The sequence below is a fragment of the Aphis gossypii genome, chromosome 3 (genome assembly GCF_020184175.1).
Source record: "Aphis gossypii isolate Hap1 chromosome 3, ASM2018417v2, whole genome shotgun sequence".
Classification (NCBI taxonomy): domain Eukaryota; kingdom Metazoa; phylum Arthropoda; class Insecta; order Hemiptera; family Aphididae; genus Aphis; species Aphis gossypii.
The window spans coordinates 49067701-49090498 of NC_065532.1; the positions used below are offsets into that span (position 1 = coordinate 49067701).

At 26.1% G+C, this 22798-nt stretch overlaps 2 protein-coding genes across 30 annotated transcripts in view; one reads left to right on the top strand and one right to left on the bottom strand.

Moving 5' to 3' along the window:
- The window catches only part of LOC114126103 (translational activator of cytochrome c oxidase 1), a 69297-nt gene that overhangs the window by 14835 nt on the left and 31664 nt on the right, over positions 1-22798 (top strand). The window contains exon 1 of one of the 2 annotated variants that reach the window (XM_050202523.1): positions 8107-8211. The exons of the other annotated variant lie outside the window; for it this stretch is intronic. The gene's annotated coding sequence lies outside the window, so the exon portion shown is untranslated. Of the gene's footprint in view, positions 1-8106; positions 8212-22798 lie in introns of those variants that run through there. 2 annotated transcript variants of the gene reach the window in all.
- LOC114126106 (putative uncharacterized protein DDB_G0282133) overlaps positions 1-22798 on the bottom strand; it is a 50425-nt gene that overhangs the window by 7787 nt on the left and 19840 nt on the right. For 24 of the 28 annotated variants that reach the window (XM_050202506.1, XM_050202505.1, XM_050202504.1 and 21 more), the window contains 31 exons: positions 16039-16095; positions 13658-13765; positions 12669-12749; positions 12030-12143; positions 11232-11360; positions 10924-11061; positions 10480-10608; positions 10211-10327; positions 10052-10135; positions 9342-9479; positions 9196-9282; positions 8623-8709; positions 8432-8557; positions 8018-8155; positions 7871-7960; positions 7681-7794; positions 7435-7572; positions 7254-7346; positions 7082-7198; positions 6544-6654; positions 6401-6487; positions 3436-3531; positions 3269-3373; positions 2952-3044; positions 2786-2887; positions 2600-2719; positions 1982-2116; positions 1802-1915; positions 1254-1376; positions 1089-1193; positions 445-566 (listed from right to left, as the gene is read on the bottom strand). In XM_050202506.1, coding sequence (XP_050058463.1) covers positions 445-566; positions 1089-1193; positions 1254-1376; positions 1802-1915; positions 1982-2116; positions 2600-2719; positions 2786-2887; positions 2952-3044; positions 3269-3373; positions 3436-3531; positions 6401-6487; positions 6544-6654; positions 7082-7198; positions 7254-7346; positions 7435-7572; positions 7681-7794; positions 7871-7960; positions 8018-8155; positions 8432-8557; positions 8623-8709; positions 9196-9282; positions 9342-9479; positions 10052-10135; positions 10211-10327; positions 10480-10608; positions 10924-11061; positions 11232-11360; positions 12030-12143; positions 12669-12749; positions 13658-13765; positions 16039-16095 — 3398 coding nt within the window. The remainder of the gene's footprint in view (positions 1-444; positions 567-1088; positions 1194-1253; positions 1377-1801; positions 1916-1981; positions 2117-2599; positions 2720-2785; positions 2888-2951; positions 3045-3268; positions 3374-3435; positions 3532-6400; positions 6488-6543; positions 6655-7081; positions 7199-7253; positions 7347-7434; positions 7573-7680; positions 7795-7870; positions 7961-8017; positions 8156-8431; positions 8558-8622; positions 8710-9195; positions 9283-9341; positions 9480-10051; positions 10136-10210; positions 10328-10479; positions 10609-10923; positions 11062-11231; positions 11361-12029; positions 12144-12668; positions 12750-13657; positions 13766-16038; positions 16096-22798) is intronic. The other 4 variants (XM_050202495.1, XM_050202494.1, XM_050202496.1 and 1 more) reach the window with 4 other exon arrangements.

Below are 22798 nucleotides of genomic sequence, written 5' to 3' on the forward strand. Positions count from 1 at the left end.
TAAGAGTGAACCGTTTTTGCGCATGCAGACTGAGTCGCCGGCAGTCGACAGTTTGAGTTTTTTGTCATTTTTGCATTTTTTTAAGGGCATTTTTTAAGATTTTTTAGGGCATTAAAATCCCAGCCTTATTCATAACATACAACAAAATACAAAAATTAATTATTTAATTATATCCAAACTAGTTTTTTCTAATAATTTCAGTTTTCTCAATTCCCAAGAAAAATAATGAACATTTTGAACTCTCTACCCGCTTTCCTAGTAAATAAAAACATAATGAATATGAAAATCCAAACATTTTTTTTCTACTACAAATTAAGTCTACACACAAATAAAATTTGTAAAATCAATGAAATCGCTTTGCTCAAAATCTTTAAAGTACCTACGATATATAATATAATAAAATCAATTTTTTTTAAACTACAAAATATTTTAAATTAAACTCACTTCAATAATCTTTTTGCCATTCTTTAATCGTTTTGTAGCATCATTTTTCTTATCTTTATTAATAAGTGGTTTACTCATCTGCGATATTGCTTCATTAGCTTTTACCTTAGCTGCTCTTGAAACTAAATAAGTACACAAAACAATTTACATTGGTATTGAGACAACTAATAATTTAAATTTAAATTACAAATTATAATACTTAAAATTATTAATTAGTATATTTGAAAATAAAACAGAATTTTAATAAACTTGTAGGATTGAACATAATGGTACCATCGTAAACACAAATTTTTAATTTTCATAAGACATCATTTAAATTGCTATGAATATATTCTGTTTAATAATTTATTGAAAATGCTTTAATTCACATAAATTAAATAAAATAGAGCTTTGATAAAAGTACATAAATCAACAAACAAAATGACTAAATAGCTGAACTTATTAAAACATTCAGATTTTGCAACTATTTATTATTATAATTGTAAATGTTCTTAAATTAAAATCACTCAAAAAATAAAAACATAACTGAATAATTAGGGATTATAATATAATTTAAGATAAGAAATCTGTAATGAGGAATGTCCAGCAATTAAATTGTTTTTAGTACTAAGCATTATGATGTTAATAACTACTGTTAAACTTACATTGTTTATCAGTGGCAAATTCCTCAAAAATACTACGGTCTACATCATTAAAAGGTTGATAATTGTTTTTAGAAATTTTTCTGTTTTTAACATACTGATCATCATCTGTAAACAAATAGAACATATACAAATAAATATGATAAAAATAATATAAGAATAAATAACCATCTGTAGTATGTGTTTCATCAGACTCTGCTTGAGGATTTGACAAAGATATTGAATTTGATGAACTGGCACTTCCACATGACCAATCTCCATTAGATGTACGATATATATTTGATTTAGGAACTGAAACACATTAAGATCAATATTTAAAAATATAAACAATTTTATTAACCTAAAACTACCCTAATATAAAAATATAATGATTTGTACACTTGTAGTCATCATTTTTACTAACATTAATAATTATTTCACAGATAAAACAAAAATTTAGAAATACAAATAATTTAATAAGACATAACCATAACCATAAAAAGAACAAGCATATTATACTAATAGTATAATTTAAATATATAGTTAATGGCACACTTAACTCATTTGCTATGTTAAAGCAGCTACATATAATGTGGTAATATAAATCACAATGTATGTATAATATTATATTTAATATTTGTTTATGTCTTCATATGTGTACATAATTATATATTAAGTGTAGATATGATTTAAATAAATAAAATATAAAACGAATAACAATTAAAATTAGAACTCACTTGGTTGATAGTTATTAATCACTTTATCGTCTTTGTCGGGGAGAATATCTACAACATGTGATTTCTTTTTAATTTCTTTTTTAAGTTCTTTTACTTCTTTGATACAATCAACTCCTAAAATCATTTAAAATGAATCATGTTAAGATGAAATAATTTTAGAATGAATAAATTTAACCCTACCATCAGTAACTTTATTTTCATAGTTATTAATTTTCTTCTTATTTACAGTATTCTTATTAACAGTTGTTTGTATAGTTGAAGTAGCAGTATCAGAAACATTACTATTATTCAAATTAAAACTTTTGGAACATAACTCTGAAACAAAAAATAATCTTTTAAAAAAATAATAACTTAAATTTTATTTTTTATATATTAAATATTTAAATTAATATTTAATAAATATCTGTAAAATAATTAAATCTGCAATCAAATTTGAATTCAATAATTATAACTGCATTATATTAAAATGGCATCGAAGTAATAAAAAAACCTTTAACAATCTCCAAAATGAAAAAATCACAAATATGATAAAAACTTAACAATATTAAAGTTTTTTAATTTAATTTTATTAAATTGCATAATTACATAATAAATAATAATTCTAAATGAACAATATATTTAAATATAACATATAAATTAAGTCGGTAAACTGCACAAATTTAAAATGGAATCATATAAATTAAAATTCACAACCAATTCAAAACAAAGTTAAATAATACCGAATATTGAATATAATAAAACGTAGTCATTAATTAAATCATTTTAATAAATAATACAATTATTTCAAATTAAAATCACCTAGTGGTTGGTCACCAACTATATTAACTCCGTTGTCACTATTTAAATCTACATCATTTGACTTTTTCTTTAAATATTTTTTAAACCCTTTTGACTTCAGTTTTTGACCAGCTCCTAAACCTATGGATGACATTAATTATTAGCATATAAACGATATCATAGTTTAAATTAATAAATAATCTTTACCCTCAGTTATTTCATATTCTCTCCCAAACATATTTGCCTTATTTGACTCAGTAGTTGTTGATGACGAAGTTGATGCTTTTTCTATCCTAACACGATCTTCTTCTAAAAAAAAAATTATATACATTATTAATTATTATAAAAATTGTCATCAATAAATCAACATTACCATCAAAAACTTTTCTATGATCTTTATTTTTCTTTTTTTTAACAGTCATACTTGTTGATAAACTGTAAGGTATGAGTTGATTAGAAATTCCATCTGAAATAAAAAATATTACAAAGTTGAATGTTTACAAATGACCAATAACATTTTAAAATTAAAATAAAATAAATAAATACTAAACTAATCAAATGTTGAGTTAAACACAAAGTAAAATCACAAATGTCATAGTAAGATTAAAAAATAAAAATAAAAAATAGAAAATGAACAAAACTATAATTTATTTTATATAATTAAGTTGAAAACAAAAAAATGTTACACACCATCTTGATAATCAGCTTCGATATTATTTTTTAATGAATCTCTTGATTTACTTTTAAGCAATTTTTCATAAACTTTAGACTGCTTGAGGTAATTAACAGGCAAACCTATAAATTATATTATAAGTTAGTAATACAACAATTTTATTATCCTTATCAATAATTATTACACTCTGTTGATTTGAAATGGCTATCATGTATTATTTTATTGTTGGATTCTGTTGTGGATATTGTAGATGTTGAAGCTTTTGATTTCCGAAAATCATCTGAAAATCATTATCATTAGTTTCAGATAAAGTCTTCAATAAAACAACTTATTGGTAAATTCAAGTTATTAACTTCTAGACCAATATTCTGCACCACAAGAAAATGACCGTAATTGAACACCAATACTAATAGTCAACAGCATTGTTAGCTGGATTTTTTCCCACCATAGTTCCATTCCCACTATTCAGTGACAAGTATATAATGGTACATAAATACATATATATCAATTAATGCATTGTGTCACCAAGTTATAAGATATATATTTTGTTATAAACATAAATTTGTTCAAAAACAAATAGTAAAATTGTAATCACTGTTACCGCCCATAGTCAATGTGTCACGCGATGATCAGCTTCCAATTAGTATGGCTCACAGCAACGAGCAAATTTATACGGTCGTCCTCTTGTAGTACAGGGTATATAATATAATTATTATTATAATAAATAAATAATGGCACAGTAGAAGACCTTACAAATATGTAATAGTGAATATAAAATCGTATAGATTTTAAAATAACAAATTCAATTTTTTAATTCCACCTTTAAAATTACAACAAATTTATTGAATGCCAATTGCAAATCAATCAGCAATAATATTGCTGCAAAGTGGAGACGTTACACCTTCCATGAACCCTAATCGATTTCTCAGTTGTAGTAATATATATATACGTGTCAGCATAATGGCAGTTAAGATTTCCCTCACACTCTTTTTATATTCAGTTTTCAGTTACCCAGTTTCCAGGCAGTATGTGAGTGTTGAGAGTGCACCCAGTACTATGCCAGATGACAATGGTAATTGTTTGTAACCTAACGTTTAAGTGTAGAATAATAATTAGCAGTAGTATATACATTGAAATCAGTACAGTCTCATAGTCATCTTATTTAAATTTAACGATTGACCAACTTATCTTTGTCATCATATAACTTCAGAAGTGAGATTCAGACCATTGATTAACGCAAAAACGCCCACAAACCCACTGCAAAACCTCAGATCTCGAAAAAAAAATAAATAAAGAATAATTGGCAGGACAAATATAATTTTGAATGGTTAGCGTTAACAGACTCAAACAAAAAATATTGACAACTCGTCTCTCCCTCCATTACAAGTAATATTACAGGAAGTAAGAAGTCATTTTTGGATTGGAAAACAATAATCATGATAATCAGCGATCGCCAAAATCCAATGCTCGGACAACAATGATGCCAATCATCTTCACCGACTACTCAAAACATAAGAAATCTTCAGATAAAGTTGTTCCACTAAAGCCGGTTATCACTAATTCAAATATTGATATCAATAGTACGCTGTATACACTTCTACAACAAAATCAACTTTTGATCAACCGCTTGTTGGAACGTGACAACACTCCATTGCGTAATGAATCTCCTTTTCCTACCAATTCTGATGGATTCTATGTTATGTCGGACTTCCACAACACCATTAAGAATTTTTCAGGCATTGAATCTAGGGCTCAAGCCAGAAACTGGCTTCAGTCAGTACAATCAGTGACTCGACTTCATCATTGGCCCGAAGCATTCAAATTAGAGATCGTTCAAACAAAGTTAGTAGCAGCCGCAAGCAATTTCCCGTGTGGACAAAACTTCAGTACGTGGTCTGATTTTGAAAAGCAGTTTGTGTTCACATTTGCAAATTCATCCACATCGTCAGTAGAGTGTATGTAATTATTATTGTCACGTATTCAAAACAAAAATGAATTCTCAGCCGAGTATTTCTACGACAAATCATGTATGCAGCAAACCATTGAAGGCCTTCATTGCTGAGACTTGTGTTTTTATCTGCTCGCTCATGATCATTCAGATGAAGATTCTTTGCTAGCTGAAATTCTATCATTCACTACAATGAACAGTGTCAGATAAGTTTATCTTAAGACTGATCCATAACCTCCTCCGAATCCTCCTGTACACTAGTCATCTTAAAAGTCATAAGTAAAGAAAACTATTGTTTTAACAACTTCGACCAGTAAGTAACCACCATCAGCCAACCCAGCCACATAAGCCATAAGATGCTTCAATTATTCATCATATGGTCATTACTCATTATGTTCCATTGTTCCTGTTTTAGATGCGGCTCCACAGCACATTAGCTTTGAGGTTGCCCTTCAGTAGGTACCAACCACAAGGAAGCATTAGTACTTCATTCACCTTCAGAAAATATAAATTTTTCCTATTCTATTAAGTTGGAAGTTAAATTTCCTAGTAATAAGGTCGTTGATGTATTAGAACTATAATAGTACTACATATAATATAGTACTTCCACATACGCAGCATTATGCGACCGTTTCACCGAGCATACACGATCAGAAATCCGAACCATAACTTAACTACGTGGGGAGAAGGCGTCTGACCGTTGCAGACGAAAACTAATCACCTCCGAGGTACGATCTCTTTCTGAATAGAGAATAGAATAATTATTTGTGGTAATATATACATTGAAACCAATAAGGTCTTATCTTGTTTTAATTTAACTATTGACCAACTTCATCTTTTTTATTATCTTAGATCATATACAATGGATGGAACCATGTCCTATCTTGCCTATGTTAGCGACGAGTCACGAGATGAGATGCGCGATTTGTGCATGCGCATGTATACTCGTCGCATATACATCGTGGTTATCACTCATGAGCTTCCAAGGAGAATACAATTTTTTAAATAAATATCCCAGGGAGAATGCGGTTTATTGAATAAATATGCGACGAGTATACTGCGCATGCGCATATTGCACATCTCATCTCGCGACTCATCGCTTATAAGTGCTTCAAAATATTGAGACATGGCTCCATCCATTGCATATGATTAAAGGTTATTATACACACTAATCATATAACAAACTTTAAAAAATCCTTACCCTTATTTAATTTTTTTTCTTTGTCATAGTTAATCCTTTTTCTTGACTCTGTAGTTGATGATTTTGATTTTCGAAAATGATCTTCTCCTTAAAAAACATTAATAATTAGTATAAATGATAAGCCATTAATTCATTAATATTACCATCAGAAACGTCATTTTTAAGATTTTTTGATTTCTTTTTTTTAATTATGTTTAATGATTTTGATGAACTACAATCTTCAGGGTGATTAGTTTTATAAGATATTAAATCTTCTAAAATTAAAAATAAATAGATGAATGATAATTAATATACAATATGTGTAGATACCAACCAATTAAATTTTAAAATTAAAATAAGAAAAATACATAACAATAAAATTAAACAAATATAAAACCTGAAGAACTAGAAATGTCTGGTTGAGTTTTTTGATAATTATAAAAGAAATAATATACCTACAATCCAAAATTGAAAAATCATGGTAATAGAATAATTAAATTTTAATTTGATACTGAAAATATAATTTCTAAAGAAAGCTAAATACAAAAATTAACATTAAAGATTATTAATAAAAATATTCAAGAAAATTAAGATTAAGTACTATTTCAAAACATAAATTAAATAATCTAAAAATTTTAAAAAACTTTATGTAACTGTTATATTTAATTTTACTGTTATAAATTAATACATAGGGGGACTCACCTTCTTGATAACCAGCTCCAACATTATTTTGGTCATTTAATTTTAATGAATCTCTAAATTTTCCTTTCAATATTTTTCCATAAACTTTAGATTGCTTAAGGTAATTATCTGGTAAACCTATAAATTATATTATAAGTAAGTGAAAACAACAAAAATAACCTAAGTAAATAACCTTCAGTTGATTTCTCGTCTTTATCATGAATTATCTTATTGTTGGACTTAGTTGTTGAACTTGATGCTTTTGATCTTTGAAAATTATCTTCTTCTAAAACCATTAATAATAAATAATATAACATTTTTTTTTTAAAAAAAATATTGATTCATATAATATCATAATAATCAATTAACACTACCATCAGTAATTTCATTTTTATTTTCTTTAACTTTCTTCTTTTTATTTGCCAGTTTTGCAGATGTTGATGAACTTGTAACATTTGAAGCTTCAGGTTGATTATTTTCATTTACAATAAAACTGTCATTAGAAGTAACTTCTGAAATAAAAATATTTAACAAAATTTAAAAAAAAAAAACCATTTAGTAAAATTAATTTTTAGTTTAATTTTTTAATTTTTAAGTTTTAGTATAAGTTATAAGCTTACCTTGGTTATAGTCTGTCTCTTTAAAATTATATTTATCAGCATTCATTTTCACGTCCTTAGATTTGTTTTTAGTATATTTTTCATAAACATTTGGTTTTTTTAAATTATCAACTTCTAAAACAATAAATTTTAAAATCATAAATTATTGTAAAACTATATATTATCAAAAACATAAAAAAAATATGATTACCCTTAGTTGCTTTACTCTTATAATATTTATTTTGAACATTTAAATTGATTATTGGTGTTGTTGAACGTGATTTTACTCTTTGAATATGATCTTTGAAAAAAAAATATATTAATATAAGTATAATAATAAAGTTTATTTAAATAGTACCATCAACATTTTCACTTTTAGCATTTTTAAATTTATTTTGTTTTTTAGACATGTGTGTTGATAATGATGAACTAGAAGAAAACGCAGTTTCGAAATCATCGATTTGATTAAATGCATAACTATCATTTGAACTAAGATCTAAAACAAAATACAATATTGATTTAAACTACACAATCTATTAATTTATTGCTAAAGTAAGTATATATTTAATAGAAATTCACTACACAAATGGAACCATTAATTTTAAATGATGCAAAAAAAAAAACAATAAGAATTTTTTTAATTATATCTGAGAAATTAAAATTAAAAAAAATAAAGCTCACTTATTTACTTATGATAAATAATATAAAAATTAAAACTTTTGTTGAATTGTAACAAAATAACTAAAAAACTAAAATTATTAAAATTAGACACCTTGTTGATTATTCGTAGCAACCATATCATTATCACCAGAATTAGAATTTATTAATAGATCCTTTTGTTTGCTTTTTAGAAGTCTTTCAAAGAGTTTTGATTGGTTTAAGTAACTAACTGATAGACCTAGAAATTATATAATAAATATTTTAATTAAAACCAGTATCATAGTCTATATCAATAATCTTTACCTGGGGTTGCTTTGTTTTTTTCATAAATATAATTTTTTGACTCGTTTGTTGATGTTAATGCTTTTACTTTCTGGATGTTGTCTTCTCCTTTAAAACATTAATATTTAAACATGAAGTAATAATCAGTATTTTACATTTTTTTCTTTTTAATTTTAGTAAGGTCTTTAATTTTTTGATTTTCAATTCATGGAAAGATTATAACTGATAAGCATAAAAAAACTAGAAGTTTTAATATTATTAATTTGGTAAACTATCATTAGAGCTAATTTCTAGAAAAAAAGTGATTGATTTTAAAATTGTTAATTGTATAAAAATATAAATAAAATAATATGATTTTGTACAGTAAAAAAATTAAAGAACATTAATTTAAACTGTATTAAATTTTTAAATTATTGAAAAGATGAGAGAACAATTATTATAAACATCAGAATTTATATATACCATTAGACTTGTTTTTTAAGTTTCTCAATGATTTTTGATTCATTTTAGTCATTATCTCTTATAAATTGTATAATAAATAAATGTAAAAATTAATTTAGTTACTATCAATTCATAGAAATAAATAATTATTACCCTTAGTTGGTTTGTATTTTTTAAGGATATCCTTATTTGTTGAGTCAATAATTGAAGATGTTTTTTCTTTCCAGACATGATCTTCTCCTAAATAACAATATAAATTAATATTATATTTCATAGAACAATAAATAGATTAACTCTACCATCAATATATTTATTTTTTTGATCTTTAACTTTCTTTTTATTTATTATTTTCTTTTTTGACATTGACGAACTTGAAGAACTTTCAGTATCAAAATCATTGATATTGTTTAAAATGAAACTATCATTTGATGTAAAATCTAAAACATAATGTTTTAACACAATTATAAAAATAATTCAAAGCTTGAACAGAACTTTAATAGTCAATGTACATTTAGAGCTTTATTTACTTTTTAAATACTGTACAACAATCAATAAAATTTTTTGCTGCACATTATCAAAAAAATCATTAATCAAAAGTACAACAAATGTGATTATCTATCAAACATTGTACATAAAATACATTCAAATATATAATATAATATATAAAAAAACACCATAATAATTGCATATTAATCAATTATTTATATAAATAATAGCTAATGACAACTCTTCTATAAAAAATCATTTAAATAAAATAAAAATGGAAATATTTTTTGAATTTTACAAACTTTGAGTTAGATTTATTTATAAACTAAGTTTAAAATTAAATACTTTGAAATCACAAACATGAATATTATATAGTGTTGGTTTCTAATTAACAAAGAAAGACAATATAAATATTAAAAGCATAGTGTTATAATATCATCTTTGTAATAGAATAGTATAGACTTTCAAATATAAAGAATTAAATAATAACAAATACAATTAAAAGAATATTATGATTACTCACCTTGATCATAATCAGCATCAATATTACCTGTGATAAAATTAACATCTACTTCATCTGGATTAATCTTCTTAGTTGTGTCAAATACTATACATAAAATATAAATTAATATGAAATATAAATAAAATATTATCATTTATTCCAAATATCAATAAACCATACCATTTATTGTGTCTTCTTGGTCATTAATATCCAACTCAGTTGTTGATATTGTTAAAACATTAGTTTTAAGATGATTAATATTTTCGTTAGAAGTTAAACAATCATTAAAAGCAAAATCTGAAAATAAAATTGTTTAGATAAATTAATATAGGCCCCCCCCAATTTATTTTTATTAATATTTATTAACATTAAAACTAAATTTAACAAAACTAAATACAAATTTTTACAATTGAACATTTTTAAAACATCAATAAATAAAAAATTGCTACCTTTAGTTATGTCACTTAGAAGATAATTATCAGTATTTATTTCCAACAGCTCAGTTGTTGGTATTAATGGTTCACTTGTTTTGGGAGGAAAACTCCTATTTAATGAACGGTCCATATCAGGTATTAGATCTAAATACAATATGTACAAATTAAAAATTGACTAACAATTCAACAAGTTTTTTAGTTATTAATTATTATAAATGAGTATTTATATTTAAATATTATATTGTTAAAATTATGTTTAATGTATAGATTGCCAATAAATGATAAGTAACATGAGGTAGATAAAATACATTTAAAAAAGAAAAAGAATGTTACACAAAAATAATTTTAAATCAAGAGTCAAATAACTAGGAAACACAATTCAATATAGCTAGTTGTAGGTCAACCACAAAATCCCATAATACCATATTATAATTCCCAATATAAATTAATAAATCTCACCCTCTATTATTCTGTCTTCTTGGTTAATATAAGTCATAGAATTTGACTTAGTTGTTGATATTGTTGAAATATTAGTGTCAAAATGATTAAGGTGATTAATAATTTCATTTGAAGTCAAACATTCATTAGAGATCAAATCTAAAAAAAAAAATTATATAGGTTAATTAAATAAATCCCTAATTATTATATATTTTTTTTCAATAATTTATTAACATTACAACTGATGTTTGCTTAAAGACAAAAATAAAATAATAAATAAATAATCACAAATAAAAATTTGATAACATCAATAAATTATAGATTACTACCTTCAGTAATGTCACTTTGGATACAACTATTTGTATTTATTTTCAACAGATCAGGTGTTGGTATTAATGGTTCACTTGTTTTGGAAGATAAACTCTCATTTAGTACATGGGTTTCTTTAGGAATGAAATCTAAAATGCAATTATGTATAAATTAAAAATGAACTTGAATTAATATTATGATTAATTTACAATACAAGTTAATTATATGAATTAAAATTTAGTAATTGATACCTACTTCCCATGAAAAAATTAACTTTCAATTTAATTCAACCAACAATAAATAATATCAAAACAATAAACATTATTTATTAATTTAATATTTATTTAATTTTAATAGGAATAACAAATATTATAGTTTGTTTTGACATTACATTGATTTTTATAGGTATAGTGCTCAAATTAATTTTTGAATGTCTAATAACCTTAGTCGAGAACCATATAAAATTACATAAATCTATAAATCTTAGGAAGTCAAAACATATATTAGTATATTACATTAATAGTTTTTAATTTTATAGAATATATAAAATTGTAATGAGGATTTTTATATCCTCTTTTTACTTATATTTTATATAATCATTCTCCAAAAATAAAAAATAAAACTCAATATGAATGCATTAATTAAGTATAGAAGTGCAACTGGACACATTAATTGACACTGGAGAAACTCAAGTATAAGTCTTTCTAACCATTCTAAATTCTAAATGGGTTGAATGAGATCTAACCTAACCTGGGGGTTGATCAAGCAACAGTAATTAATTGTACATATTTTATTTAACTTAATTAAAAATACATTACCTATATTAGCTGTTACATCATCATGATTTTTATCAGAAGTGATTGACGGTGTTGTTATTGTTGGTGTTGTTGATAATATTAACGATGAATTACAATTTGTATCTGATATTAGATCTGAAATATAAGTATATTATTGTGTTAGTTATTTGTATTATATCTAAACAAAAATCAAAGTAATAAAATCAAGGTTTATACAAATTAATAATTTATACTTAAAAAAATTTAATCTCTAAATATCTAAAATATTTTTATTTGAATAATTTAATACAATTCAAATTTGTTAAACAATTTTAGAAATAAGAAATTATTCTAACGAACATTATAATAAAAGCAATATTAAAAATGTCTAAATCTTGAACCCTGGTGATTAAAATTAGAAGATTCAATATATATATTAACATTAGAAAAATTACTATCTTCTAAAGCCTGGTTATCATTAAGCACAGGACCTAAATAATATGAAAAAATTTAAAAAATCATTTCTTAATTTAATTTTTATTATTTTCTTGCATCTTTTTAGTTAAATGTATGAAAATAATAACGAATGATGTAGCAGAAAATCATGTGATGTAAATTTAATTGATTAAATCTCATTGATTATAACTTAATTATATCTGTATTGAATATAATATCACTTACTTGGCAGTCTAAAGACACCTTCAAAATTAATAGTACCTTCTACTATTATATCATTTCCAAATTTGGTATCAGTAATAACTTCTATAAAAATACAGAATTTTATTAAAATTAAAATTGGTTTAAAAAAAAATAAAATATACATTTATACTTGATATATGTTCAATATTAATAATTAACTGTATAATAGCAAATTTACATAATGGGGATTTTCAAATTATAATATTTTTCGTACTTCTAAAGTTATAACTCTCTTTAAGATTAAAATATCAAAAAAACTAAAATCCTTATCATTAAATTGAGATCAAAAGCGATACTCTGTATTCGTAATTTAATCAAGCAAAGTCCATACTTTAATTACAAGATCAAACACTTTTTTATATGGAAAATAAGTCTTATTGAAAAAACAATAAATTGTTGACTACTCTTTTTAACAGTTAATGTATGAAATATTGTATCTCTTGTATTATGTGTTATGTATATTGTATACATAATTTAATCAATATAAAATACATTATACAAGTTTATTTAATGGTAACTATACTCTATTTGGAATAAGAACGAGTACCGGGAAGTACGTCAAATAGCGAAGCAAAGCCACACCCATATGCAGAAGTTAGCAGCCAAGTAACGCTCTTGAATTTTCTTGTTTCTTTTTACTAATATTTTCATGGCAATTAAAAGCATCTAAATCTTTTTTAGTCTTAAAATGTTCAACATCATTATATACAAAGTTCACAAAGTCAACAGAGAATATGATATTTTCACTTAGTCTATTTTTCTGATAAATCACTCTATAATAAAAAATATTTTAAAGTTTTACCGGAAAACTTTAAGGATAAGATTTAACCTAAATGAAATGTGAGGAGTGAACTGGATTCTAAGAATTTAACTGTTTTACTAAAAAGTTTTAACAACAATTCAAAAATGAATATAATAATTATTGGTATAAATTAATTTAAAAATGTCAATATATAAGTAACTTGGATTACCATTCAAATTATCTGCGTTTCTTAACCTAGATTTTTCAGCAAGATAGAAAATCAATTTTCTACGTAGCTCATTGATCTCCAATTCAGATAAACCATTTTCTCCACTATCTAAAAAGTATATTAAAACATATCAACAAAGTTAAAATTAATTATTTAATATTTTCCTATAAATTGATTTTAAAAAGGGGGGAGGGGAAATATTTAAAATGTAAAATAGTAAAAACATATTTTTTTCTGATGTTTTAAAAGATTGAAGGTTATGGAAAAAAAATTCTGAAATGTTTATAATGTTTTAGATACTCCATTTCTTAATAATGACTAATTTCACGCATGCATACCGAGCTGCCAGGAATATCAGACCCTAGGTGAGATCAAGTTTATAATGATTGGTCACCAGTTGTTGACTGTGACAAGTAACAGCGATCGTCATGTATACAGCTGATAATATTAAGATAGATAAGATGATATTTTTATATTTATGAATAAGTATATTGAATTCATAAATAATTTCAATACATATTATTAACCTAAAATTATGGTAGAAAAGTATTGAGAAAAAAATGAAATATTACAATTTGTGGGACAAACATGTAATAAGGATATAAAAATATTATTTTTCGCTATTTGTTGAACCTTAAAAAAATTATAAATACAGTAAATAGAATATGTGGTTTTCTTTTCTAATAATTCGTTTTTAATTAAAAAATTTCCTATTAATATTTTAACTAACTTATTTTAAAGTATATATATATATATATATACAATATACATATTGTATACAATATCATTAATACGAGTATTTTATAAGAGATATTTATGATATAACATCAACAAAACAGTATGCGTCCAGCATGTGAGGATTCTTAAATGGTGCGAGGTGGTTAAATTTTCTGCTTAATACGAATTAATTTTTAATTGATTTTTTTATTATTTATACAAAATAAAAAATATTTTATTTTTATTTTCATATACTTGAGTTAAATCAAATTTCAAAATAAATATTCAAACTTACCTTGATTATTATCAACATGATTACAATCAAGATAATTACAAGATTCATTAAAAATGTCCAGTTTTATAGAAACATTTAAGTTGGGTCCTATTCATAAAACAAATAAAATATGTCTAAATGAAAATGTATTTATTTTTAAAAAATTTAATAATATAACAAGATAAAATCCTATTTTATAAAAAGGTACACACTTTATTCTATAATTTATTCAAACAACAAAAATATAATATCTAAATTAAGATCTGTTTTTAAATTAACAATTTTAAAAAAATAATTTTTTTTTATTTTAAATGTATTTATTTTATTTAAGTTAAATGTATTAGGAAGTTATTTAACAGAAAGTGAAATACCTAAGTAACAATATTGATTACTTCTAATTTAATTATGAATCTTTCTACTAAGAACATAATAGTTGACATACATGACATTTTTGATACATTAAATTCATAACATGAATTATTAAAATGATTTATACGCCTGGTACACTTAATATAGTTGTCCGTGACAAATTTCAACGATTTATAAAGTATCCAATTAAAAAAATTAAGACAATTTAGAAGGTTTACTAGATACTAGAATACCGATTATTATTCTATAATTATTTATTGGAAATCTATGTGTTTGAAGAAGAGAACCTACAACTTTACTAACAGCTATCAAATAATTATTAGTATTATTTTCATTGTATATGTTTGATAAGATTAGTTACAAATTAAAATACTTTCTTAGGATTTTGAACATAATTTATAATAATTTATCAAAGAAGTTAATTGATCAATTGATAATATATTTAAAGCAAATATGTATCTTTATATATATATACATATGAAGGGTGAAATCAACGTGCATCCAAAACTATGGAACCGATTTATTTGAAATTTTCAGTAAATGTACTTATGACTATGTATAGGCGCACCAAGAAAGGATTTTTCAAAATTCTCAATTTAAAGGGTAAAAATAGCATAAAACAGTTAAATTTTAACGGTAGGCGAGGTTCGCAAAACGGCATGCCGTGGTGACTAGACGTGGCCGCCCAAATTACTCCTTTAATGTCGCCTCCACCACCGCCGAAACCACGCCCCGCCACGCCGCCGACCTGCCAATACTAAACCAATCAACTCTAATCTAACCCGGTAACAACAGGTAATTCAGCTTGTAATGTATATATTCATTCATTTAGATTTAATTATTGAAAATTAAACATTTCTTAGAAGTAATTGGAAAAAAATTTCAAAACTATACCTTAAAAATAAATTTCTAATTGAAAACACAATAAATCATAAATGAATAATTCAATCACAAATTCCCATAAATAATATTATTTATTTATTAATATAAAAATTATAAATATTACAACAATGCTACTTACCATTTTCAGTATTTCTTCGACTAAAATTTAAACGCATCAGGTCACCTGTCAAACAATCTTTGATATTAATTGATTTGATAAGACTTGAATTTATATTAGTAAATTTAAAAATTGAACTAATACAATAACCTAAAAAGGTATATGTATTATATATATATACATACACAATTATAATATTCAAAAACAAAGTACAATGTTATCGAATAATAAGATGAGGAGAATGTTATAAAGATGAAAATGATGAAACTAAATGAATAAAATAATAATAAATATTTATATTAAGTAAAGAAAAACGAAATAATGTTAATTTTTGGTAAGAATTTAAAAATAGTTACTTAACTGATCGGAGAAAGTAAAAAAAAAATGTTTTAGAAATTAAAATAATTTTAATTATAAGTTATCTAAAATAACATGATAATGTTTCGCATGAACGTAGTAGGGTTTTCAAATCGATGGTTAGATTAAAATAGCCCTAAAAGTTTCAAGAACAAAAAGTTTGAAAGATTCGTCTTCAATCTACACAATTATATCCAGCACGCAGTGAGTAAAGCGATACTTATAAGATCACACATACAATTCAGACCTCTTCCCATTTAAAAGAATACTTTCTTTATAAGTAATAAGCATTTAATTAAATCATGTGACAATAACCATAGTGGCGATATATTACCAGCCTAAACACAAAATTACCCATACACAATTTGAAAAGTTTTTTAACTCTCTCGGTCAATAATTTATCATAGGTGGTGACTTGAAAACCAAACACCAATTATGGTGCTGCCATACAACTAACCCAAAAGGAAAATATCTACTAAAAGCAAAAAACAATAAATAATTAGCTATTCTAGCACCTCCTAATCCAACATACTGGCCTTGGTCATTAAGAAAACGTCTGGATATTCTTGATATATTTGTAGTTAGAGTTCCACCAAACATAAATCACCTAAAATAACACTTATTAAACCCATGCCAAACTACTATACAGTCCTCTTTGCTTTACCCTATTTTAAACCTAGTAAACCATCACTGATAAATGGTGCAATGAATTGAGAAAAATTTCTCAACATACTAAATCAAAGAACTAAATTTATTTAACAAAAGTCTATTATTCAACCAAAAAAAAATAATAACCAACCTTTTTTCAACCCCTGTCTGTGAACTAATAACCCAAAAGAAACCAGCCAAAGCACGATGGTAACGAACAAGACTTCCATTCAACAAAAATAATCCCAATTAACTAAATGTGTCCCTTAAACTTATCATACAACAACTTGGAATCAAATCCGTTAATATCTGGATTTCCCCAAAAAATATAATTTGCTCATAAGTGTAACGCACAATTTCTTAAAACAAAAACCCACCCCTCAACTCTTTTAAAAACACTGATGGTACTGTAGTAATCCGACCATATTACTTTATTTTATTATTTTATTTTATTACTTTATTTTTATTACCTTTGAGCTGATACTGATTGCAATAACTTCATATATCCAATTTATAGATCTAGTATTATATTCTTATTATATGAATTCGTAGAATTAAGATACGTATATTATTTATATTATTTATAGAGCTAGTTATATGAATTTTTAGAAAGCTAATACGCATTCAATAATCGTGTCTTAGTAAACACGAAACTTGTGTTCCGGTTTACCATGACACACACGTATATTCTGGGACTACGTCCATGATTAGTTTTATATAAAAAGGGTTATGGTAGTATTAAGATTCAGACATAGTTAAGCCTCAAGTACGCATGGACCGGTGACGTTGTTCTATACTTAACAACACATCGGGCTAGTCGTTAATATTATTATTTTACTCTGTCTCAGTTAATAAATAACTTGATTTTCAAACTTATAAAAACCGAGTTGTTTATTTACTATAAATTTCTTACGCTCTCCGAAGAAGATAGACGACAAAGTGGACTTCGTCGTTAAATCGTGTTGAGCCATCTTCACCAGGATCGGCTCACTACAGTACATAGTGCAAGCCAGATTAAGAAAAAAACATCAACTATTTTGTTCTCATCTTTCAGGAATATTCAAGCATCTACCAACACATTGTACATGATACCTTAACAAAAACAATTGAACACTTACTTCCGTCAGCCTTATCACATTATATTACACCAAAACTTTTTTCTCCAGGTATAGTCCAATATATAATTAATTCCTTCTCATAAAAAAAAACCACTTGAGATAGATCTCATCACAGTCGAAGTAGCTCGTCAATTACCAAAAGCTGCATTAATTCACTTAACTCACGTTTCAAACTCTATCGCGAGACTTTCATATTAGCTATTCAATGCTTAATATCAATTATAGTTTTAGTTCTTAAACCTGATCAACCTCCTGATACTCCGTCCTCTTTAGCCCAATAAGCTTGTCAATATTTTTAGCATAATTGAGTGAAAAATTATTTTGAAACGCATATCCAAAGTCATGAACGATAAGCAAATCATTCCCAGGCGCAATCAGTCACCATAACAAATAGTCCACTATCCACCAAATACACCACCCAACCGATTCGATTGCCTACTCTTTGGAAAATAAATCATACTTCTATGTTATTCTACTCGACGTTGTCCCATGCCTTTGACATAATTTAACAATCTGGTCTACTATATAAACTAAAAATAATTTTATTTTTTATTTCATATATTAAACACATTTTTTTTTGCCACAAAAGTTGATTATAAATTTTAAATTTGGCTCCAATCTAAGCTTGTGTTGCCCAAGGCGCCATCTTTTCTTCCTATATATTGTTCAATATATACACATCCGATCAACCAACCACACCCTATGTATCTGTAGCCGACTTCACTGACGACAAATGCATAATATTTCAGACAAAAATGCACTTCTTGCCAGCCACAATTAAAAGATAACAATTTAAATCTTCTTGTAGACTGGTATTCCAAATGGAAAATACAATAAATAACCAAAAATCTTTCCATATCACTTTCACTACTAATTAAAACATAACACCTACGATATATTTAAAAAAAATTAAACCATCCCATCTTTCTCTAATGTAAAATACTTACACTAGACCAGTGTTTCTTAAACTGTGTTCCTACCCTGGGGTTCCGCGAAAATCACTTTAAGGTTCCGCGAAAATCACTTTAAGGTTCCACGAAACTTAGCGCTTTTTTCAAAATTTTCAAAAAAATTATTTTAAAAAATCTAACTAAAAATTAAGAGTGGCTGGCGGTGAAAAATGTTTTATGCATTAAAACTATTAAATCACAGTAGGGAGTTCTATAAATATCAAATTTATTGTTGAAAGCTAAATAAAAATAGTTAACATTTTTTTTAAAAAAAAACATAGGGGTTCTCCAATAAAAATGGACACAAAAAAGGGATCTACAAATAAAAAAATTTAAGAAACACTGCACTAGACAGACAAAACTTACCTGGGCTGAAAATATTAAACAGAAACGGCTCGCACTAAATACCAAATGAAGAGCACTCTTTCCATTTATAGGAAACAATCAAAAATCAGTCTATATCCAAAACTGCTACAATCTAAAACCTCTCTTCTTCTTCTTATTTTGACCTGTCTACTCACTTAATTTTTGCCGCCATTACTACTCAGTACACTTCGCCACCTAACTCGTATCTTGTACTACTTCTCTCCAATCCTCAACCAAAACGATTTTTAAGTCGTCTTCCACTACGTGGAGTCATTTTTCTTAGGTCTTCTTCCTCTGGGTTTTTTCACTAGTGGTTTCCACTCAAAATGCTACTTTAACTGATTCGTTTTCCCCTCTTCTCATTATATGAATTAACCATTGTATCCGTTGGCCCTTAATAAAGCTTGTTACTGGTGGTAGTTCCAACAAATCATACAATTCGTAGTTATATCTGCCCCCCCCCCAGTTCCCCGTGGTTTCATCAATGATAGGGCCACATATTTTCCTCTAGACTCTATTCTTGAAAGTCCTCAAGTTTCCCTCTGTATGTTTGGTCATCTTCCAAGCTTCACAGCCAAATATGAGAGTCAATCTTATAATAGCCATATACATTATACAGTCTTACTTTAGTTTTCTTAGACATCATTTTGGATGTTAAGAATTTTGTCAGGAAGTAACAGACTTTTTGGGCTTTATTTATCCGAATACTTATTGATTTCCTCAGTCATCCTTTGAGCTTAAAGTTGCTCCTAAATATTTAAAATCGCTAACTTTATCATAGATTAAGTCTTTTATCTCATGGGGGTCTTCCCCACTCTCAATAAGTTCCATTATCTTTGTTTCTTCGGGATTTATTTCAAGGTCTATTTTTTTGCTGCTTCTTCTAACACTCTGGCCTCGTTGACTGTGTCTGCGAGCAAATCACCTATTATGTCTAAGCTGTCTGGTAAAGCTAGGAGCCATATTTTGTTTTGAACAATTAATAAACCACCTTCATTGTCCTGTAGTATCCTTACTATCTTCTTTAGGTTAGGGCGAGATTTAAAAGGACTATGGACAGGGCGTCCCTCTGCTTCATTCTGATTTCTACTGTAAAAGTTTCTGATGTAACATTTTGCGTTCTCACTCTGTATTTCATATTTACATACACATCTTAGTTAGTGCTACTAATGTTTTCAGGAAACCGAACTCATACATAATATTGTAGACTCTCTATGAATACTATCGTAGGCCTTTTTAAAATCTATGAATAGTTGCCACATGTTCTGCCTGTATTCGTACCTCTCTTCAATTACATGACCTATAATGGATAGTTGTTCAGTGGTTAAACGTCCTTTACGGAAACCGCATTGGTAGAATCCTATGCAATTCTCCACAAATAGATAATGCGATTTAGTAGCACTCTAGCGAAGACTTTATTCGCAGAGTTCAAAGGGATATCCCTCAATAATTATCACATTTTGTTTTGTCTCCTTTTTTGTGTAATAGTATAATGATTGCATCATTTCATTCCAGCTATCCGGTATTCGTCCTTCTACCTATATTTTGCTGTCACAATCTGAAGATTTCTACTTGCAGTTCCTCACCTCCGTATTTTATGAGTTCTGCTGAAATATTATCGGTACCCGGCGCTTTCCAATTTTTCAGAACGAATATTGAAATTTTCACTTCCCCTAGACTAACATCCTCTGCACGTGGTTCCGCTTTTTCATATTCAGTATGCAGTACTGATTGATCTGGCATTATACCATTTAGTAGTTCTCAAAATATCCTTTGCATCTCTCAACTCTAGCTAATTTAAAATTTGTCCGTTTTGGTCTCTAATTGCATTTCATTTCAGATTGAACTGTTTAAAATAGTTTCTAGTACTACGTTGTGTATTGTCATTTTCTGCAGTTTGTAGTAAATTACTAAAAAATTTTCTTTTTTCTCTTTGAAGGGTGCTTTTGCAATTTTTCTGTAACCTTATGAAAACTTCTTTAGTGTTGTTTTTAATAAAATCGTCTCTCGCCTTACTACTATTATCTACAGCAATTCTAAAAACATCATTATACCAAATATTCCTTAATCTTTTTAATTCACCAATACTTTTAGTCACTGCTTTTTTAACAGCATTGCTCACTTTTTACCAAACCAAATTAAAACTCTCAATTAATCCAATTTGGTTTTACAAAATTTAGCTGTAGAGAGTAGCAAAAAAAATCTAAAATCCAAACATTAAAATCAACCTTGACACAAATGATATGATTGACTTAAAATCTTTGTAGCAAATCAATAAATAAATACAAAAAATTATATGCAATCAAAAGCTTTTAAATTTAAATTTTCAAGGTTTTCGTTAATTTTTTAACATATTTAAAACAATCATATATATATATTAAAATAGAAAGAAATACAACTAAATTACATTGATAATGACTGGTGTATAATTTATTAGTGTAGAATTTTTTTGATTTTCTAATATTTTTACTTTAAATTGAAATCCAAGGTAATGTCAATAAACAAAATAAGTTTTGTAGACCAAAAAGCTCAACAAATTGTATTCATGCCATAAACATTAAAAAAACTTAAGATCCAAAATACCTTAACTTTTTGTTACACTTCAAACATTTATAAAAAAAAAAAAAAAAAATAGCAAAAATATTTATAAAGTAAAAACTACTTTATTTTCATTTTAATGTAACAAAATCATATATTTTTTTTTTTTAAAAAACTTAAAAAATATTCGTTTGAATAATTGTAATTAGTATTAACTTTTGCTGAAAGCTCAACAAATAATATAATTAGACTGCCATAAAAAAACCTCATTCCAATTTAGAAAATTAAAAACTATTTATACTCTGTCCAGCTAGAGAACGCGCCGCAGACCGACCAAAATCGGTTTTTCTGCGCATCCCCAAACGTCACCCTGCCATAGGAATACCGGTTTCGATAGCAAGAAGGTGCAGGAGGATGCGCCGAATCGGCGCGTTCTCTCACTGGACAGACTATACATTGACTTAGTAAATTTTAATTTTATTTTAATATATTTAAAATAAAAAATAGTTTTTAAAAATAAGATAGACAATTTAAGTACAAGTTCCACAAGCATTTAAAATACATTTCACTTATGAATGCCTAGTAATCTTTAAATTTAATAATAATAATGCATATCATAATAATTGTGTTTTGCAATAACAATAATTCAATCTTAAGGGTAACAGAAAATGTAGAGTATATATCTGATATTAGTATTGGCATGTTAAATATCTACAGCTTTTAAATCAGAAACTTAACAGTTATTCATTAAGATACTTTACATCAAGTGGATCTAATCAAACCTACTATTTATGTGTGATAATT